At 40.8% G+C, this 22984-nt stretch overlaps 1 protein-coding gene across 1 annotated transcript; it reads right to left on the bottom strand.

The window, feature by feature from the left end:
* Positions 1–1492: 1492 nt before the first annotated feature.
* Positions 1493–14695, bottom strand: PGRMC2 (progesterone receptor membrane component 2). The gene is made up of 3 exons (XM_074154962.1): positions 14329–14695; positions 4022–4177; positions 1493–3296 (listed from the first exon to the last, which is right to left on the bottom strand). Exons 1-3 carry the CDS (start codon positions 14672–14674, stop codon positions 3199–3201), a joined length of 600 nt encoding a protein of 199 aa, XP_074011063.1. The 5' UTR covers positions 14675–14695; the 3' UTR covers positions 1493–3198.
* Positions 14696–22984: the final 8289 nt, after the last annotated feature.

Genomic DNA, 22984 nt, shown 5'->3' with positions numbered 1-22984 from the left:
TTTTGTTTCTAAAGATGAGAAATACTCCCTTCAATCCCGTACGTTGCTTAAACAAAATTTAACATTCAAACTGCCTGTCATTGGAGTTAATAGTGAATTTTGACCAAGTGACTGACACAAATGTTACAAGGATGAACGCCTCCATCAAATTAGCATATTAATCACACTGAAGTTTTGATGCATCTGATGTTATTCTAAATTATTCTTTGTATGTGACAATTTTTTATAAAAATGAAAGCTACAGTGTGCTTTAAAGCACTTTTTTTTTTTAGGGCTTTAAATCACTAGTGACTTTGTATGTAGGATGAACGAGGCTGATTTAGATCCACTAGACATCAAAATACAGGATTAAGTTTATGCAACAAACTGCTGCTGTAGGATGAGAGGTTTGCGTTCTTCACGGTTACTGTTGCTTGAAAGCAAATCTCATCCTTCACCCAGCTTGCTGTCCAACCCACCCTAGATCACAGAAGTAAAAATTTTGAGCTTCGTTCTTTTAAAACATTTTTTTTAAAAAAGCCCTAAAACTTGATGTAACTTCACTGTGATTAAGCTTCACTGCATTTCTTACAGCAAGGGAAAGGACAAGGCTGGACGTAGGTTAGGAAGTCACGGAATATGCAAAACTACCCTTCTTTCTCTAGTAGGAGGTTTCTACATAGAACAGCTACAAGCAGATACACCACTAATGCTACAGCTGTGCCAGATGTAGCAACACAAATAGCTGTAAGGAGCGAAGAGCAGAGTAACTCACTGCAAGCCTTAACAACCCCCAGCCCGACTTTGCCCAGCAGAAGCTGTAACACACAGTGTATGTATTTTTATGTGGAAGCCTGGAAAAAAAATATTAAATTAATCTGGTTGTCCTGTCGCATAGTTGGGTAAGCCTTTTCCTGCTCCACAGCTACACCCATCTTGGTGCCATGATGAGGTCTAACAGCTGGCGCAAAAGCTAGAAGTGAAAGTTACACTGTCAATGAAGTGTAATGTAAAACCTTTTATGGCGAGATTAAGAAAAATTCCCTTGTGTAGCAAAGCAACCAGATAAAGAACTGGTGCTTATGTACTCCTAGCTCCTGTCCTATGCAAGAAAGCTTTTCTTTATCCCTTGGTAGCTGCCATTGTTCCACCCGAACCACGTATCTGTGTGGTTACACTGGCATGCCCAGCGTTTCAGCGGTGTTAAGATGATTAGCAGATACTTATTATAAAACTAATGTGCAAACCAAAGTCTGGACACGGCCCCAGTGCGCAGCTGATAAGGATGTGACCTAAGCAGAAACCGGTGCTTTACTGAATTACAGTCAGTAGCTGAACAGCCCCACGCCTAACGGGACCGTGCAACCCCTACAAAAACAGGCGTCACCCAACTTCTACAGAGAAACGGCTCCAGGTCTGCTACTTCTGCTGGGATAAAACTACTCTGTTCCAAGCTTGGGTACGCAAGGAAGAGAAGTCAACCTGCCTTCTAGGACATGCGAGTTACACGATTCAAGGGAGGATTTTTATTTATTTGTTTCATTTACATCCATATAAATCTCTTTCAGTCAAATAATAAAAAGGAAGTAGTTCCTGGAATTTCACAGTTTACAGTTCAACAGAATGTATATATAGAAATCTGTTACTGTAGGTTTATCGCAGGTGAAGTCTGCAAACAGAGGTACAGATGTACGCCACAAAGCTGCCACTCAGGAACTCAATGGTGTCACCGTTACTTTAGCAGAACAGACAGTGAAATTTCTACAATATGTAGAGTGATACCCACGACCAGATCTCCAGCCGCCTTGTCCTACTAGTGCCACTCCTTTTACTGTACGTTACTTCCTAAAATGTTTCTCCTTTATTTACATCGCCCCCACCCCCATAAATGCACCGGCATAGATTTATTCTCTTGCATACAGCTTACCTGAGTAAGTCTTCAAGATTCTTCAAATTCAGACTCGAAAGGAAAAATGACACCACAAGGACAAGGAAACAGCATTAACAGCGGTGGATGTTTCATGTCCGAGACTTCTTCCCCTTACTTTGTATTCCACCGTATTCCAGCTCTGCTTAACAGCTTCTACATAAAGTCTGACAGCACGTTTGGTATTGTACATGCTTTATTAAAATGGAACTCGTATTTACAATATCTGCAGAAACAATCCCTCCCAAGTCTTGCATTCAGACAGACACACACACATACACACGCGCGCAGGCCCCTTCGCTCTACGGGGGTGTGAAGGCTACGCTCCCAAAAGTTAGGCAGCTTCTGGAAGAGGAGGAAGGGTGACTTTTTTGTGTAATTACTTAAAAAGAAGCATGGGAGTATGCATTTGGCCATCACAATGCTAATTTAAGTATATGTAGTATTAACATATGGCAGTAACACTGAGTATTCCTCTTTTACATTCTATACACAGAATAACATCAAGGTTTTCCAGTCAACAGAACATTCTAACTTCAGTCTCAATGCTGCTTGTAGTGACTATGAAACCACAATTTTGGGGCTGTCCCTTAAAACAATTCAAGTCTATGTAAGCGAAATAAGGCACAATTAATATTTGATTTGATTTAGAGGATGGGAAAAGGGGGGAGAGGCAGGCTTCAGATAATAGGTGTTGCAGAGGAAACGGTTTTACCCAATCCTTTTGAGAAAAGGATGAATTTTACCCCCATCCTAATCTACATGGACTTCTCTTAGAGAACTGAAGTATTCTGCCAGGGCTACTAACGCCCACATACAAAACAAAATTGGAAATTCACATTTTAACACCAGTTTCAGTAGTCTAACCTACTGATACCGATGTACATGAGTACGTCTTTCTTTAATGCTGAAGGAGAAGACACATATGAAACAAGATTCAAACCTTCCACTGAGCTTGAAGACTCACGTCTTTTAGAGAGCTTGTAATATATACTATTTGAAGACTTCAGCTTACTGATAAAAAGGAATAGCGTATTTGCCTTTAAATCCCTGGCCCCTCTTCACTAACGAAGCCTAACCAGACATTACAAATAAACTGCAACAAGAAGTCTGGCAGCACAAATAATGTCTAGTATTCAAATCTTCATTTGTGAGTTTATTATTCTCCTTGTACAAAACCTGTTGAATGTTTTTCGCAGCAGATGAACTGTACCCAAAGATGCAGGACATTCTGTGATGGGGAATAAGAGGTTGCAGTTCCGAAGGCCCCTGACTTTGGTTGTTTACAAAGTTCATTCCTGTTTAGTGTGATCCTTGGTATCTTCCTCATCTGTGTATTCTGAAGGTTCTTCCCCTGGTTTTAGGAGTCTACCTACGTAGTCGTATTTTTCTGAAAAAGATTTACGATTCCATTACAATCAAGTACAGCTGCATTTGCTAGTTAGCCTGCACTGCTGCAAATTCACTTACACGCTCGGGTCCTTAACCTGAATCACTGAAGTTCAGCAAGCTCAGCCTCCTAAAACAATCTTCCTACCACTGCTGCTCACTACTTTCTCTACTCTGAGTGTTATAATTCTCCTGCAGCAAATCGGGCAAGCTTTATCAAACAGTGGCTGAAAACGCTGCTATTAAAACCAGCACAAATTTCCTCAGCCTGTTCTGATTTCAATTAATGTGAAAAATGTCTCCCCCTCCCTCCAGAGGCATACTTCTGCACTTTTGAGAAATTATTTCAAGACAAACTTGTTCAACCCTTCATGCCAAAACAACTCTTAGTCCTAATCATGATTCCATGGCATCTGAAGCCCACAACCTGTGAGCAGGAATTCCATCAGCTAAGCTACAGTGAGATTCCAGAGCAAAATTCTGCGCTGAAGAGCTGTGAACTGCTTTCTTATAAAACTAAAAGGCTGAAAAAGCTCTAATGGGATATAGTGGAATCCTCTCTATGGAAGAAAGGCCTGAAAATCCTGGTCTTTTCCTAAGAAAGTTACATTGTATTATTAATGCTACTGTCAACATCTCTTTAAAAGCTGCCCCGAGCCCACATCAGTCATTTTTGTGAAAAGCATTTCCTTAAGCTAAAGATGTGCTGCTAATTTGAGAATTTACCTTTAAATTGCATTTCCCACTCTCTTACACTTTCCATCTGTACAGCATTTAAGTCCGATAGGTCATCATATTCATCTCTGAGTGCATCTTTATCTAGACAGAAAGTTGCTAGTCCCCTGGAGGCATCTCTGCCAGCAAATATTCCATATGGACCCTCTGAAAACAAAAAGACAAAAGCGATACCTTCAAGTCTTTGTTCATGGTGACCAACCTCAGTTCTTTATATATGCTGAAGCCATACATTAAACTCCTGCAGTGACGGGAACAGCAGTAGTTTCAACGCCACAGCTGTTCACCATTCAACAGCACTGCAATTAAATCTTAAGCGACACTAGGAGATAAAGTCTGCTGAGAGAAGCAGAAGCAGGAAAATAGCTTTGAAGGGATATCTGGAAAAATCCCTGCCATTTGATGCAAGTCAGTTGATGTAAATTCCAAAGGGACTGGAAGCTGGAATTCAAAAGAAACGCACTTCTATTAAGCAAAACATAGAATATTTACAAGTCAGGCACAAACAGAAGCAAACTGTACACACATCTTAATTAGAAATCCAATGAATTTTATCGAAAAACAGAACTTAAGAGTCCTAATTAACAGTTCCACTTCACTTACAGAACCACCACAACTGTCCACATGTGACAGACTGTGTGTCTTTTGACACATTTCTTATTTCTGTGGAAATAACCTCATTAATTTTGGGCAGCAGATCACCCATACACCTATCCTGTATTGTTCTTGAAAACCGCACAAATCTTCATGTTAAGAATGTAAAGCAACTACTTGTTTTGTGCTTTTTGACTGATGCCAAGCAGCACAAATACGCTAATAAAATTTTGAGCAATGACTGTCAAATAAATATTATTACAAAGAGAACTGGATGATTTGCAAACCAACAACTTCCAGGGCAAGGCTGGTAACTGGCTTGCCCAAATTTTAATTAATCCAGGGAACTTCAACCATACTGTTATCTTGGATTTTTTTTGACCAAAACCCAATTACCTTAATTCAGCTCAGTTAAAAAACAACAACAAAAAAACACCCAAAACAAACAAAAAAACCAAACAAACACTTTAAATTTTTCTGCATTAACTGCAGCAGCTAAGCAACAGGGAAACGCCCGAGGCATTATAAAGTGGCCGTAACTTGAAGATAAATAGGCCAGAACCCTTCTCTGGCTTACCTCTCGGAAGATGACAGTGGCTGTCAGCCTGAAGAAAAGGCAGCACCCATGGGCAAGAATGAACACAAGCAAGTGGCAACACACTGTCCTTCACCCCCTCTATTGCCTGCTGTAGCACCTCAGACCTCTTCTGCACCAGGACGAGCCACAGGAAATCATCCGAGAGGCTGGTTTCCTCCCAGGCCGCTTGCTCCAGCCACCACACCTATCTGCTCCTGCCGGGCATTGACTTCAGGGTTGAGACAGAGGCTGAATGCAGCAGGAAGAACTCCTGAGGCAGGGAACCTGAGCACCATATGGATTAGAAGAAACTACGTCCTCACCAGAACTGGTGTCGTCTCTCCACCCCAGAGTGCTTGGCATTGTAAGCTGCTTACAGTCAAACCTGAGAACAGAAGGGTGTCTTGTGTGCCAAAGACAATTTCCCTGTCTCTCTGGAAATAAACCAACTGATTTAGAAGCAAAATTTCGCAAGAAGTACACATCAGAGAAAGAACTATCAACTGGAAGCTTGCGCTGCACAAATCTGGCCGTAAGAGACAACCATAATCATTAATAGCATATTTATGCTCATCGTTTCAGATTTTTAGCTCCAGGACTGGCATTCACGATAAGGATCGCTCTGGGATCAGAGACTACATTCATGCTACTTAAGAGAAACAAAGTCAAGAGGAGTTGTGAACTCTATTTTTCCTATTTGTATCCTGAATTAGATGTTTATTTGAAAAACAAGATTCAGAGACTGAAATCAATCCCATTCCAAGATATTTAATCTACGCATTTTGCATGCTCAGTCACTTCCCATGGAGCCGCGTACGAGGCCGTAATTTGCAAAATAACATAGAGCTTCTTTAAACAAAAAGTCTTGCTTCCCTCCAAAACAGCTGTCATTCAAGTGATCTAGTTTTTGATGTTCTGAATGAAGAACACGGGAGCTATAAACAGCTCTTACAAAGACCACACACAATCAGTAAATCCTTAAGAGCAATTATAAATTGCTATTTAACCTCCCCACCAACAGCATTTTGTCCCCAGTTTTTCCTTTCTCTGAAGTGTTTAAAACAAATATTTCCATAAACCCTACTAGTTATTTGCATAATGCATTTTCCAAATTCTGGTCAACTGGAGCTAGAAAAGCACACTGTTCCCCTTCCCTTCTACCCTGCCCTTAGTGGTTTATGGAGTTTTACAGCACCTGCTGAGATGCTACCTCTTGGTCCACGAGCTGGATTCCAATTATTTCAATTAAAAAGGAAATTACCTATATTTATCAGTATCAAGCCCTGAACACCCTTACATTTCAATAACATACTTAGTTGAAAGCATGAATGCTTTGAGAACATAACAGTTTGCATTAAGAATAATGGATGCAAAATTGCTCTAAATACATTGTAATGTCAGATGCTATTATACCAATATTTTTTTTCTTTTCTAAAATTGAATTTAAACATTAACGTTCCAGCATGTTTACTACTACAGAAGTATTCAGGAGCCACAGAGAAGCCAATCAAGCCAGGTCCAAGCACTCAAAAGAATGCTAACTAGTAAAAACCAGTCTTTAGACTCAGCAGACAGCATCTCAAATTCCAGCTCTGCAAATGTAACTTAGAAACGTGTCGTATTCTTTAATCCTTTACTAAACAGCAAATATTGAATTATGATTATTTAAAAAAAAAAAAGTGCAAGCCTGGCTTCACCTTAATTGCAGGGCTGCTAAAGAAGTTCAGAAATCTCAGTATAAGCAATCTATTTCAAGATTTAAAGCTTCCATTCAGATTCTTTTATACGGTATTTTATATTAATATAGAATATACAGGTCTGGGATTTTGTTATAAGCCCTAGCGTATTATTCACTTTTATATAAATACTGGCACAACAGTCTTAAAAAGGTATTTTGCATATCAGATTCTGTTATGCTTGGAGAAGCATCCAGAAAGGTGCCAACATAGAGAACCCTGGGGAAAAAAATGTGCTTCAAGAACACGATTCTGAGGTAGAGACATTAGTGCAACCCTAGACATCCTCCCACGGAGTTCTTTCATGACCCGATGCAATTTACTCTGGAAGCCCTACCCGTAGTCCTTCTTTTCTTTCCTTTTGTCTGCCTACCTATTTAGACTGGCTCCTCTTCTAAATAATTGATCGCACCGTGACATGATATACATACAGAAGAGACTGCAGAAATAGATGCTATTAGCATAAGTATGTATACCAAACTGATTTTTCAAGACCATATCACAAAATTTCTGTGGTTTTCTTCTGCTGTATCCCCAAATTAGCTCTTTCACAGTCAAACAGTTCTTTAACAAATTCTCCTCCCACTCCAATTTGGCATCTTGCAAGAACAAAAGGAAAGTCAGTGAAGCGTCAAAAGCCTTTAGAACACGTCTGCTACATGCTACTTTGCGACATGTAGCTATGAGCCTTACATGAAGGAAAACTTTGCTCCTTGAAGAATGCTTTTCTTCCCAGCTTTGCTTTCACATATTAAAGCACTTAGTTTCAGAGCCTGTGTTTATTTTAGTGCTGAGACCAAACTGCTACCAAGACTATGTATTTGCCTTCTTATCTCCACATCTATACCACCGCATTTATACACTGCCTTTTTCCCCTGTATAAATTCCACATTTACCTTACAAGTCTACCTTGTATAAAGTATGCCCTTCTCTAAGCTAGAACGCATGCAAAATGTTGCTACCTACCACCTGCAGATCCTCTTTCTTTCAGAATCCAGTTAGAAATCTGTCTGCCTTGATGAATTTGACATCTTGTTCCAGCCTGACATTCATCTTTATTCCCAAGTGAACTGGGTGGCTTGAGAACTGGCAAAATCAAAGTTCCTTCAGCCAGTAAAAATACTTTTCCAATTCCTGCATTCAGGATTTCTGCATCTCCTAGCCCTGTTTTGGTTCTCAAATGAAGATTTAATTTCTCTTTGCAGACACCCTAAAACAACAGCAGGCGAGGAAAAATAAATCCAACATTAAACCACTGTACTTAAAAATTTGAGATAGGAAGCTTTCCAAGCTGAAGTTTTATTTGGAAGTGCTGCTTCTAGTCACTTGCTCCAAAACAGGCTAAACTGATCTTGGAACCACGTGTTTCAATTGTCAACTGGTTTGGCCAACAGTTCCCCCAGCAAAACCTACGCTGGTGTTCAACTTCTGAGTAGATATTCTTGGTTTACCTAAGAGGCTACCTGAGCATTTCAGTTCTCTACTAGCTTTGCAGAACATCCCAAACTATTGCTCCAAGACTAGTAACAAAGGTGAACACTGTGCACTGAACTTTGGATTGCTCCAACTGTCGGCACAGGGACCACACCACAGATAGCCACATGCGGACTTTATATCTAATGAAGTGATTTGTAATCTAAGAGTTGTAATCATTCCCACAAGGCCCATGCAGGTTCTTTGAAGAGGTCACACAGATTAACAAGGTTCAGTTTTAAACCAGCTTTGGTTTCTTCAAGTAGTCAAAAAGCATGCAAAGCATACCAGATGTTCTTTGCATCCGTGGCCTCCATGCAGCCACTGCAAATAAAACCTAGTTTTGTCTGAAGCTTAGAAATTCATGGACAACATTTCTTAAACCGCAGACAAAAATAAAGACTAATCTCTCCTTTAAAGTAAGTTAAAGGAACAGAGAGAGACAGACCATGAAATTATTGACAGCTGCACTATTCTGCCACTTTGTATACCTCTTCCACTCCAAATCAAAGCAAAATCTCTACTGTTTAAAATTTTCCATCTGAATCCTGACATGTGTTTGTTCAGTGTTGCATCATTTATGAGGGAATGAAAAAGCTACAAATTGGTCAAAGCCATTTTGAGATGCAGCTTGAATGCAGAAGCTTTCTAATAACATTTATCACTGGGAATTCAAGGTGACATAATTTTAACTTTACTGCTCCAGATTTACATGAAAAGAAAGATGTGGGTCAATTTTAAGTTGCAACTTGCATGGAAAGTAAGTGTTCTTAAGAGAGTGATCCACAAAGTCTACATGCTAAGATGAGAAGTGCTTAGAAAGAGAGGTCTACACCTGACCTCTTAGGCACAAGACCAGAGGGCCTCACTCTCTCTTTAGCTTGCTTCCTTTTTAACTCTGAAAAAAAAAAGCAAGAATCAATGACCTGATTTCAACTAAAGGGGCAGACAACCAGCACTGCTAGGAGAGCCTGCAGTACAGCAGCCAGGAGATTCCTGGAAGATAGCTCCATACTTGAGGAAGACCTAGATCCCACATCTCGCTTTAGTGAGAAGTGCTCTGTCCACTAGTTTATTTCATAATAAGGCAAGCAATGCTGGCCAGGTTTTTGATTAAATGAAAGAGACCTGCAACGCACTGGATTTAGGATTTATATGTCATTAACAATGATGCCACTATCACATCCTAATATATCTTGCTTTGAGCATACCTGCTTGATCAGGCCCCTCAAACCTCAGATGACTGGAACCTGAATAATTTAAATGGGAACTAGAGGTTTACACAGAATATTTATCAAACACACAGTTTTAAGGAATATATTCAGGTTATTAAAAAAAGAAAATTAAAAAAAAGACAAAGACAGCTGACAGACATACAAAGCAGAAGCAGAGGAGGAAAGAGTGATGCATCTTCCTGCACAAAACCACTTTACTGGCCCCCGCTCCCTGTGAACATGGGCTGAGGGTTTAGAGCAACTCCTTCATCCTGGCGGCAAGGGCATTACTCCCTTCAATCAGAAGTATGGAAACAATCTGCCGCCAATATGCATGTATACACCTTTTTAGTTTTACTACTTCTAGTAGGAACTTCTTTATCCAGAAATGCTGTTTCTTTGCGAAGCTGAGTCCCAGTGTGAGAGACACCTCCATTACACAGACACCAAAGAGCTGACAAACATCAAAAACACAAAGATACACACCTTACAGGAAGCACTTCTTTCCCCCAAGTCTTATCCTCTGTACTTATCTGTAAGCCCTCGGCCTGTTGTGTTCTTAAGATAAGGCCACCCTTAACAGAATTCTCCAGACACAACATACATGATGGATCCCTCCTCCAACACTTCACTCTAACCGTACCCTTGTAAAGGATATATTGAAAAGGATCAGTGCTATCTTTGAAATAGAGACACAATGGAGTTTACAGCACTCGATTCCAAAGGAAGTCTAACAGCATCAGATTATTTTTACACAGATGATGGGGAAAATTGACAGCTGTTTACTACAGAATTTTTCAATGTATTTAACATCAGAAATCACAGTTCTTAACTGGATTTGCAACATGAAATAAAGGTAATTTTTCCCTCATGAAAAATGAACTATGATGGAAATTTTCTGTGGAAGGAACTACTACTACCTAATCTCTTCCTCCTGGCAAACCGGAAAGCAGAAGTCTTCATGACACTTTGAAAGACAAGAGTGGGATGAGAATGACAGTGACAATGTATTGCAGCAAAGGGAAGTCAGGAAATTGATTTCTTTTAAGATCATGAAACACTAAGAACCAAGAAGTGACGTGGAACAGTTGTATACACTGGACTGCATATAATCTTGCTTTGTCATGCTCAAAGCCATATATTTTTCATAACTGCACGAAGTATTTGATAAGTTAATCAAAACCTGTTTACAGCATTATCTTGGCATGCGTATTTAAAAGCCAAATATTGAGATATGTCAACATTACTTTAATTCTTACTATGCCCTTCTATTGACAATATACTACCAGGAATCTTGATACACACAAACACAAAACTAAATGTTGCAATAAATGAAACAGTAAAAACTGTTTTCTCATTATAAGGAATAAAACCAACACAGCAGACAGTAAAGGTATTTGTCATTAGACTCTATGTCATGAGATGTGATTACAGATGGGGAAATCTCCCCAAAACAGCTTCTGCAAAATTCTGGTTACATGATATTTTTAATAGCAGGCCTCTAATTGTTTACTTTCTTTCTTTTAGAGTTTGCAGGCAATAAAGGAAAAGGTAATTAATTTAAATTGATAACCAAGCAAGCATTCTAGGACACTTACTCATTTGGGCACAAGCAGAGGTTGTATTTAATAGAACTAAAAGTGAAGTGCTGAAACAAAGGGTATACTTGCAGGACAGAGGACTGTCCCAGGAAGCAGCATTTTGGAAAGAACTTGGCACATAAAGTTTTAAATAAACAGTTCAATGTAAGCGAAGTGATTTTTGGAGGCCCAGACAGTTAAATGTGTGATATAACCTTTTCTTGATCTTAGCTAAAATGCGTTAAAGATAACAAAGATAAATTGTAGAAGCTTAAAGAAGGTAACATAAGAAAACCCCCCCAAAATTGGAAAACATTTCCATTAAACATTCAAGAAACTGAAGTTTTCATTCATGGCTGTTTGAAAGGATGACTTCAACAGTCTATCAATTTTTTAAAATATCTTAACTGTATGTACATAAAGGGCTCTTCAACGAAAGAGACCAAAGTATAACAGGATTCAGTGGATGAAAACTTAAAACCAGGAGAGCTTCTAATAAAATCAGAAGCTTGGTGAGAATTTTAATGAAATCTCAACTGCTGGACAAAAATCTAGACTAGATGACAATTCTGTGCATTTTTAGCCTTCTGCTGTAAGTAGAAAAATAAGGAGTATTTTTGCATCCAAGCCTCACTGAAGAAAAAAAAAAAAGAACAGACCTTAATTTCAAGACATCGGAAGCCTTCCGAGACAGACACGTTATTCAATGTTAACCCAGCAGTTAAGACATACTTAAGACTTGATAGTGAGCCCTCAACCAATGCTTTTTGCCACCTTCAAAGCTGAAGGACTATTTCACATCAGTACCTCAAAAAAGCACAAAAGGCTCACAGTCCAAGCCTGCAACGTCAGCAAAGCCAGTGCCCTCAACTGTTTCCTCTGTTAAAATTTGGCCATGGCTTTGCCAGTATGCTTTGCGCTTCTCTTGCTATACTCCAGCTACTAGGCATAAAATTACCAAGAGCACTGCTATGGACATCTGGCTGCTCTGACTGAAGTCTTTCTGAAAAGGTCTCAACCAGCTGTACAAGACTTTTCCACCTAACTCTTCTCAGATCTGTTAAGGCCCATAAACCACCTACTAGGTTTTTTTTCTTTTCAGCCACAAAACCATTGCAAGAAAACATTCCCCAACATGCATCTGCACAGGGAAGCCACATCAGTGCGATTTAAAAATCAACATATTTGACTGAAAGCACACAGCTGATGATGCACCTGTTGAGCATCACTACCCTAATGTGCATGGTCCCAAAGTAATAGAGATGTGACAGGCAAAGATGACGTCAGTTCTGTTATAAAAAGGCAATCTTTCACCACAAGGGAAAAAAAAATTTAAAAAAGCATTTTTTTCTCTTCACAAAAAGCTGGAAGAGCTGGAAGCACTGCTTTAGGGAAACCAGCTGCTGCCAGTTATCAAAAAAGCAGACTGATGTCCTAGAACCTCAAGCTTTAGCTTCCTCACAATAACAGACCTCCAGAGGTTGAAGATATGAACCAGTGATGGTATCTACAGCAGAGAGTCTAAAATTTAATTTATGTTTGATACACAAAAGAGTTACAGTGAATGTTTAAATTATGGTTCAGTGTTATTTCATGGAGTAATTTATGAAGCAATCCATCAGCTTACTGGTGTTTTAAGTTTCATCTAGCATACGTACTACCTGCATTTTCTATCAGCCCATAGGTCTCAGTTTAAAAACCCCTGAAGTGAGAAAGACAAAAGAACTGGCCTGATTAAGTGCCATCAAAGCTGCAGCACAGCAGACTGCATTTTCTCAGCTTTACTGGTCAATAAACAAAAGAAGGAACGGCAAGGTAGTTTAGATTGCATTGTTAACCTTTACAGTACCTAGTCAGAAAAACATTTTGATTCAATTATGGCAGTTTCAATTTCTGCAACTGGCATCACAAACTTTGAGGGTAAGAAGATTTACAAAACACTAGCCCAGTTCAACAGTACAACTGCTTGTCACTTCCCTGGTAAGAATCAAAGACTTGTAACATGCCAGTTCGTATTTTTCTTTTTGTAACCTAAGATTATTAAATAATAATAATAATTACTGAACTTGAACTATTTCTTGGGGGGAAGTATCCCCTCTCTCCTCCAACCCTCATACAAAACCACTTGCCATACCTACTATGAAAACTCCTGCGTAATTTGATTAGATCAAATTTTCCAAACCACCATTGTTTAAGGAAGAAAATTATCAGCAGTCATAACCCTCATTTCCTTTGGCATCAGATGTGAACACAGTGCTCACTAGTAAGCTTATCCACCTCACTATTAAGAACACAGTTTATTACAAGAAAATATGCTGCAGTTTCACAACCTACAATGTGAATATGGAAAGACAACATTGCCTTTGAAGCATACTTTTCTGAACCTTTAAAATATACATTTCCTCTCCAAATAACTGTATTGAATGTCTTTCTATTTAAGAGATTGGGTTGATTTCTGCACTCTTCTCAACGGTAGCAACATATCAGTCCCCAAGCTGTCCCTGCTTGCCCCTATCCCGATTAAAATTCATTCTCAGCGTGGCATTTGCACCTAAATAAGTAACTAGCTGTTTTTTTCTTTCCTGAACTGCCAGAGCTAGAATGAAGGAAGTATTGCTCAGTTGCACTTGGGAAACCTACTAGAAAAGACAGAAGAAAAAATAAATAAATAAAATTAAACATCGCACATCCAAATCTAGGCAACTGGGAAACTGGAAGCCTGAGCACAACCCAGACCCGTCTTGCACCACCTATTTAAAACCACCGTTAGGGCCCGGCCTAGTGAGGGGTCGCGGTTTGCAGGGTTGTCTCCCATCTGACATCCACCACGGGCAGCCTGCAGCTCTATCAAGCGTGGGGACAGCGAGCACGGGCGCTGGTCGCCCGAGATAAACCCAGGGGCCCGAGTGAGGCGATGGGCGCTGAAAGGCAGCGAGGCCTCCCGAAACCCCCCTCCCCGCCCCGGTGGGGCTGACACCCGGGCGCCCTCAAGCACGGAGCCCCCGGCGGCAGGGCACGCCCGCCGCGGCTGATCCCTGCCGTCTCTCCCCAGCGCCGCCCCCGCCTCCCGCCAGCGCCGCCGGGAGGGCGGCCTCGGGACCCCTCCCCGGCCCCGGCGTCTCACCGGGCCCGTAGAACTTGCTGCCTTTGGTCACGTCGAAGACTTTGCCGTTGACAGCCAGGAGGATGCGAGGGTTGCGGGTCCCGTCGAACTCGCGCAGCTGCTCCAGGGAGAAATCCCGCCGCTTCATCCGCGGCAGAGCGGCGGCCTGGCTCTGCCGGGCCGCGCCTCCCGGCCCGCTCCGCGTCCCCCAGCGCAGGTACAGCCGGTAGGCCGCCAGCAGCCCCAGCGCTAGCAGCCCCACGATCAGCAGCATCCCGCCGCCCAACAGCGACTCCCCCGCGCCCCCACCCCCTCGCCCGCCGCCGTTCCCTTCAGTCCTCAGCCTCCCGTCCCCATCGTCCGCCATCACTGCCAGGCCGACGCCTGCCCGCCCAACGGCTCCGCCCAGCTCGCGCCCAGGGCCCGCCGCCGCGCCCCGCCCCTCGCCCGCTTCCCATTGGCCACCAGGCGAAGCGGCACCGCCCCCGGCGAATGGGGTGCGGACACGCCCCGCCATCCCAACGGGCACAGCTGCTCGCGAGAGGCACCGCCGCCGCCAGCGCGCCTGCGCGCCCCCCCCCCCCCCCCCGCCGCGCGCGTGCAGGTGGCGTTGGCGGGAGCGTGAGGGGAGAGAAGGGAGGGGGGAGGGAACTGCCTCAGCCTCCGCCTCACGGGAATGAGCGGGCACCGCCGTCCGCCGCAGTAAATAGAGCGCGGGGAGGAGGCGGTGTGGTGGCGAGAGGGCTGGCAGCCTCCCTGGGGCGTTAAGACCCGTTATTCCGCCGCTGGGAAAAGGGTCGAAGGCCGGCGGTGGTGCAGCCCCGTTGTGCAGCGCCCTTTCGGCGGCTGCCGAGTCAAGCGGCGCGTCTGTCCGGAGCCGTGGGGCGGAGGTGGTTTTGCTGACCGCTTGAGCGAAGGCAGGCGTGCCCCTGAGGTGACACAGCAGCCAGTCTTGGAGGGAAACCTTTGGAGGTAGCTCAAGGGACTGCTTGGTGTGCTGAGGGTAAATATACCCTTCCGTGTTTTCCTGTCAGAGAAAGGGATGATCACTAACAGTAGGCTGATCCACTAGAATTACTCCTTGTGCTGTGAAATGTAGCAGTGGCAGCCCGTAGATGGCTTCAGTATATCATGTTAAGTACAGCTCATGCCCAGGAGTGAGTTTGCTCAGTTATGTGAGGAGAAAAACCTTTTATGATTTTCAAGAAGAGAGTGGATGCATCTCAGTAGGATGACACATCTGCAGAGAAGACAAAGACTTGGGCTGAATTTAGCCCTTCTGTTCCTCTCATCTTGTGAATGTGTTCCCAAGCAAAACTGACTTGTCTCACCAGATGGTACTGAAGAGCCACTCACAAATGTGTAACTGGGTCTAGGAATGTAAACCTGGCTGGGCCACCCTCTCTGGGGTTGCAATGTGACACAAGAAGTACTTTGGACTTGAGAAACATTGTTATTTCACGTAACTGTGTGGTGCTGAAGCATCTCTGCCTGATAACATCAGCCTTAAGAGTAATTCACAATTACGTAACTCAAGTCACAAAAGTTGGAAAACTCAAATGTTTTTCACAAAGGCTGGTAGACAGTACAAGAGACTCAACCCCGTGGAAAATAGCATTAATGATAATAGCATGAAAATAGCATTTACATAAAGCTCTGGATTTTCAACACCCTGTGTAATGCTTAGGTGTTTAATCTTCTGCCCTCTGAGCCAGTTTGGTAATGACTACCTCTGTGAGGAAACATGATGAAATTCTTGCCAGTTAAAGACCTGCAATTAAAATACTACAACTATTCCTCTTAATCAAGCAAGCATTATTTAATATATGTATAAGTAAACTCTATTAAGAAAGTCATTTTACCTCAACAAGTCACAGCTTGATTGTGGTAAACAACAGTTTTTATCACAGAATCATAATATGTTTGGATTGTCTGGGCACAGCTATGGTACAGGTCAGAAAAAAGGTGGAGTTGCACTCTTACCTCCAGATTTCCTTCCCTCCTGAGTTTAGTTGAGGTTTTCCACAACCTCAACTTTTCATTTTACTACGTTCTCTTAACTTCCTTTATATTTTAAAGATAGGTTCAGGAAACAAAAACAAATAGTAAGGGATATAATGTACTTTTACTCAACTGCCTGCCAAGATCTTATCTCTAAATTCATACACACTGGCAAGATTATTCCAGACACATCTTTGAAAGCACATGGTTTCCCACTGTGTGAATGTGGATTTCTGCTATATTCTAGAAGGAATTCTTGCAGAAATCAGCATGGCTGCTGTAAGCATTCTAGCCTTCATTTGTCTGGCTGCCCACTTAAGAGATGATATTGCTACCTGGGCTTGGCTAGGATACCTCAATTTATTTCTGTGAGCAGAAATATTTATTTCTTGGATCTAGTGCAACAAAATGGTGGCTATTTTTGATCCCCAGATAAGAGGTGAAAACCAAGAGGAGTTCCAGGAACCCACCCTAAGGAAATGAAAGTTTAGAAGACTTCTACTTGAAAGAATTTAAATGCTAGAAAACAAATACATTAGAAATAATATAATGCAAATACTAAATATACTAAGTGTATTTGGACTAGAACGTTTCCAAACCTAGCAGAAAGAAACCACTGAAAACGCATAGGTTCCGAACTGGAGAAACACTGTCTGGTTGCCCCCTTGTTAGTGTACACCTCAGACAAGTCCGTGTCACACTCAGTGCCAAGGAAGTTAAGATCCCAGTGCAGCTGCATCCACCTTCAGTACCGGAACACCGTCATTAGAAGACAGACACTCGAGATCTGCTAGCTCAAATATGACAAGCGAATATCTTTCTGTCTTGGGGCAGGCTAGTTGCAACTTCAGTCAAATTTTGTTACCCTGCTGTTAGCTTTACCTGCCAGAGAAATGCCAGAAAAAAACAGTTTCTCCACTTTGAATTTTTAAAGTGTTTCTTCCTTGCCTGTCTTTGGTTTGCCAAGACAAAAAGTCCGTCCCCGTAAAGTAAAAAAGTCTATGTTCTATAAAGCTACGACTGCTAAAGGGTCCCCCAAAAGCCTCTTAGCATTACTGTGTTGCTTCTGCTGCTCTTTCTGTGCACTTCTTGGTGGTTCTTTTGGTGTGAACAAATCTTACTTTGATCTAATTGACTGTCATTAGATCTTGATCCATGACTGGGGAACCCAGGTATTGCTAATATATATAATTGTGAGTGTCAGTGGAGTAATTACAGCAATATGATGAGAGGAGAGAAAGGAAAATCAGACAATCTGGGTTACCCATGAAAAAAATCTCAGAATTTTCCAAATTCTGAAATTAATACAAAGCTAATTCATTTGTACAGATATCTGAAGAGGAAACAAAGTGGTAATACTTGTGTATCAGAGTTTCCTATAAAAAGCTTAGTAAGCCCCCAAAAAACATATATGAAAGAATATTACCAAGTTTCTAATTAGTTATGTTGTAGCTTTTGTTGTCCTTAAGTAGTTATTTAATTTTATTTTTACCAACAAAATGTGAAGAATACCTAGAAAATGAATAATTTATCACTATATCCATATGCAATTTCATCTACTGTTACTTGTTTATCCTCTAGTTCTTGGAGGTTAATAGCCATTAACTTTCATAGCAGTCTCTCTACCACATCTGACATGATTTGTACTAGCAACAAGGAACAAACAGTAGTGTCTTTTGAAGTTATTTGCTCACTTGTGTTAGATGTTCAATATTTATCTGCATCAGTATACATTTTCTTCTTCAGAACGGAGCCTTCTGTGTCAGATATACTATGACTGACTATTGCAACTTTGTCCTAAGAATTTCAAAAATAGATCAGTTGCCATCAACTTTGCTCCGCGAATGAAATAATTCTCTAACTTTTTTTTTTTTTTTTAGAGAGAGAGCAGGTAGGATGCTTCTGGGTGACTTTTCCACGAGGAGGTGAATGCCTCAACTCAGAGTTGTTTTTCACTTTTTCTTTTCAAACATTGCTTATTACAGTCTCTGGAAAGAAGACTGAACTCAGTGAAAAGCACAATGAGAGCACAACATTACAAACAGAAATTGAACTCTGATACAAGCCACTATGATGGCTGAAGTTTATTTTCCATTGATTTTGAAGCTGAAGAAACATCTCTTATCGTGCAAAGACAGGATATGTTCAGGACAGATTAGGAGGTGAAGCGCGTGTGTAGGAATGTAGGAATGTCTCAGTAAATTTGGAATAATAGAACAATCAATCAGCTTCATTGATTTTTGATATTTTTAAACCTAGCCTAATGTATGGGATGCACTGATGATTTTGTTTTAAGCTGATACACCTGGTAAATGCTTACTGTTGAGGTCAATGCAATGCTTGATGTCTTATTTCAAAATAGCATCTGCTTACATTCCCTAACACATCTTTTTTTCATATTTATTTTAAGTGCTACATGTAGACCTATCTAAATTTTTTTAATATAATGTCAGGGTCTTTTAATGAAGGGATGCTGAATGCATACAAATTATTCAGAAATTTCTTTCAAAAATTTGAAAATATAGTATGAATAATATAGTGAAATTCATATCAACCCATTGTGCTGGTTTTGACTAGGACAGGGATAATATTCTTCATAGTTGCTGGTATGGGGCTCAATTTTTCATTGGTAAAAAGTCTACTGTTATTTCTTAGTCTTTGTAAATGGTGTGGTATCTGAAGTGCCTGGTCATAATATTGCAGAAATAGATTAAGTTGATCTCTATCATTGTTCATGCATTATAAAGTTACTCTGTCTAATACTGTGCTTCGCAGAAAAGTCTCTATAGTCCAGACTGGAACCAGCAGAAACCTGTGAGTACCAGTAACAGATGACCAGACAAGTAACGAGCGGTGCCTTGCTACAGAGCTAGGGGCAGGTTTGCTGCAACTGAAGCTCAGCTTCATGTAGGAGCTGAGAGCAGCTTTCCTTCAGACAGAAAGCTCAGGTTACTCTGGCTCTCAGCTCTTGCTCTCACAGTGGCTCTGGCATTTATTATTCCAAATCTGGTCAAGTAAATGACTGACTCGTATACTAGAGATACATTTTCAAAAAACATATACCAATGCATTGGCAAAGGCAGGTTTTTAACAAAACAACTGATTTGGGATATTTGCAACTGTATGTATGCAGCTGTGTTTTCAAACGGTAACTTCAGAACTGCAATAATCAGGCTGCAGTGAAACAGCAGAGGAAGTACCCAGGCAGGCCTCTGGGCATAGCCATGTGTAGGAAAGAAGGTACATTCTTGCTTTAGCACTGGGAGTGTATGGCACTATAGATAATGAAATAGTGTATGTAAACGCAGAATTAAAGTCAGAAAATAATTTGAACTCCTTAATGCAACTGCAGATAGTTTCAGTATTTCCATTCTTCCAACTCAGTTCTCAGCCACACAGGTATGACCTTTTGCATAGTGGGCAAAATTGTACTGTGTGTATCTTACTATACCTCTGGCAAACCAAGTGCTTAAGTAACTAGGTTATGTTTATCTGTGCAGTGATAAAGTTAAATCCCGTTAATAGGAAACACCACTAACATAGATACTTTTCATTTAGTTTTAAAACTAATACTGATTTAGCCCAATTTCAGTTTATGCCTTTTTTTTTTTTTTTTTTTTTTTTTATTTTAGCTCTGTCTTGGGATTATCTTTATAAAATACTGCTGTGTATAGATGTACATTTTTTTTCTGTAGCATGATATCACTTATGTTAGAAATTCCCATGGTAATTTCCTTGGTTCACCACAGTCATCATCTGCTAGGTTATCCACAGGTGTCTACCTCAGCTGCTGTTCTCTCTGTAAGTGTCAGTGTTGATACACAACACTTCTATCTGTCAGTTAAAGATCATAAACAGAAATAGGCTACTAACTAGTGGCATTCCTCCTGTTCTACGTTCTTGTATCTCTTTGTCCTGCTTACCTGCCTTTCCATCTCAGTTCCACTAAGTCTTTGAGACATTTTATATTCTATTGAGTCTTAAATCACAATTTTTTTAATGGACTATTCCAGGCTACTACTGAGAGAGACAGCTAATGAACCCCTGTTTTGACAAGCCCATGATTCATGGTAGCTGACTACAGAAGCAGACCTGTGTTTGGTAAGTAATGGTAGGAAATAGACTACACGCCCCAGTTTTGAGTTCATTTCAGAAATGGTCACTATCTATCCTAGGAGCAATGAATTCACAGGTGCACCTGCAGGATCAAAGTGAAGGAACCAATTTTTCAAGCTAGTATACATTTTTTAGCCATATCTGTTGGTTTTTCTAGAGAGATTGGCTTCTATTAAGGGCAAAAGCCATTTAAGCAGCTTATGCAGGAGTTTATGCCCTCTCTTCCATCCCAAAGTCCACATTATTATTGAGGGGGGAAAATAGTAAATACACAACTGAGAGTAAATGTGTCGTAGTAGTGACCTAATGATTTTAAATAGGCATACATGACCATTCACACAATTAGATGCCTTTTCTTTAGTGTATTGTCATAATCCGTATAACTACGTAATTCTCACATAATGGGAAACTGAGATAAAGTTAAGTCATAACTTAGGCTGCTGATAATAGACCTCTTTATTGGAAAAAATGTGTCAGGGTTCAAAGTCACCAAAAGTCAGTCTGTCTTTGTAAGTCTCTTTTTTTTTTTTCTTTTTGAGGGCAGTGTGTGAAAGCTGTGCACACATGCAGCTCCAGTTCTTTGGCAAGTGTTCATAGTGAGGAGTAAATTGCTGAAGTCCTGTGTGCCAAAGTCCATGTTTTTCAGCTTTTGCCCTTTCTTTTTCTATTTTTTTCTATTTTTGATGAGGAAATGGGAGGAAGTTGCAGAATACAGCCAGGCTATACTTATCAGGTAGCAGCAATCATATCAGCAACTCAGCAGCAGCCTTTGCCCCTCTCTAATAAATAATGCTTCCAAACTTATGCAGCCAGAATTTTGGTCAATTTGTTTAGTTAATAAGGGTAAAATTTCTGAGTCACGTCTGTTATTTACACTCACATTCACTGATATGTGGTATTGTCACCAGGGTCTGCAAGACCTTTTCATTGGCTGAAGAAAATCCTTTACTGGAACAGAGTAGCTTCTCCTTGCTTAGAAAGACAGCATAGCCATTGTGTTAAAATTTGTAAACAGAAGCCTTTTTCACAAAGAAGCTCGGTAAAATTTTTCTTTTGAATTTCTGATTAATGAATTATCTTTCTCTAATTTTGCAGGTACTCTGAGTGTGGAAGGGCCAGGTAGGAGATTGAGCAAAGCCATTGCTGCAGATCGCAGACAAGTGCATCTCATTCCCAATGGCTTCACTGTGGAGATGCAAAAGAGGAACACCCCATCCCAAGACTTGCTGCAGGTACAACAGGAACAAGGGACAAGAAACCTCAGCAGCTTAATGGCATGAGAAAAAATGAGGAAAGAAGGCACTCGTTAGAAGGATAATGAATAGTTATATTTTACAGGGAACATTTTAATGAAGGATAATATTAACTAGTTGTCTCATTCCAATTAATCTTTTATTTATATATTATAAGGATACGAACCTTTATTCCCTACTGCCAGAAAAAGAGAAAGCACCAAATAAAACAAAATGCGGTGTAAGCAAAACACCCCAGTGCATGTGTTTTACATCCCTCTCCTTGGAAGAAACAAAGACCACCAGACATATGGTAGATGATGTTAACATCACTCAGTCAGGGGTCAGGTACAGCTACACTGAGATGACAGAGCTGCTCAGTCACATGGTTGCTACTGTATCATATGAGCAGGATCGTGCCTGCCAAGCTAGCCAGTGCTACCAAGGAGAGGGAGGTTGAATGGGAAGGGACTGAAACCTTTTAAAGCTCACTCTGCTGTTAAATACATACTTTCCTCAATACATTCCTGGAAAATTTTTAGATACTGTAGCAACAAGAGAGTTACACTAGAATACCTTGCAAATCTTTCATTATTAAAAACTTTGAAAGTAAGTGTATAATACTAACAAATCAAAACAGGAGCCCTTGACCTGTGTTTGGAGCTTACCTAGCAGGGGTGTGTACAACTAAATAAAACACAAGACACTGGAAAAACAGGCTTAGTGTGTATGTATCCATTTTTTATCTCTTTGCACCCCTATCTCTTCCTTTTCATTTTTAATAATGACCAGGCCTAGGTTGAATCTAAATGGGAAATCAATGTTCCAAAGAAGCAATACAATATTATAATTTAATAATCAGTGTGTTAGAATTGGAAGCTCAAGGGGCATTAGACAGAAACAGCCTGGAAGGAGCCAGAGACAGAGGTTGTCTTTAGCACAAATGAGGATTTGGGAACATTCCAATTGAACATCTGTGTTCAATGCAGTCACAGAAGTAGTCTTTAGAGGCTAAACTCTTCCTCCAATGGTAACCGCAACCATGTACTTCTAGTAATTTGTGCTGAATAGGGATTCAGCTACACAGGCAGCGCAAGATGCGCATGAGAATTCAGGCACAGCATAAAGTTTGTGCAGGACTACTTCCTGTTGAAAATCAGAGTAGGTTGTTTTCTCTGTTCCAGTGCTGTTAGTGGCCGCAAAGAGGTGAAAAATAACACAAACACATCTACATTGCACATGAATGTATCTCCAGTGGTGCAGATGTACTGCCAATCCAAGGTCTTTTTTACAGAGGAGTGTTACAACCTCTTTTGCCTTGAGTAAAT

Source organism: Numenius arquata, chromosome 10 (genome assembly GCF_964106895.1).
Source record: "Numenius arquata chromosome 10, bNumArq3.hap1.1, whole genome shotgun sequence".
Classification (NCBI taxonomy): Eukaryota; Metazoa; Chordata; class Aves; order Charadriiformes; family Scolopacidae; genus Numenius; species Numenius arquata.
Note: the sequence above shows the minus strand (reverse complement) of the source record. Positions and strands in the feature narration are given on the sequence as shown.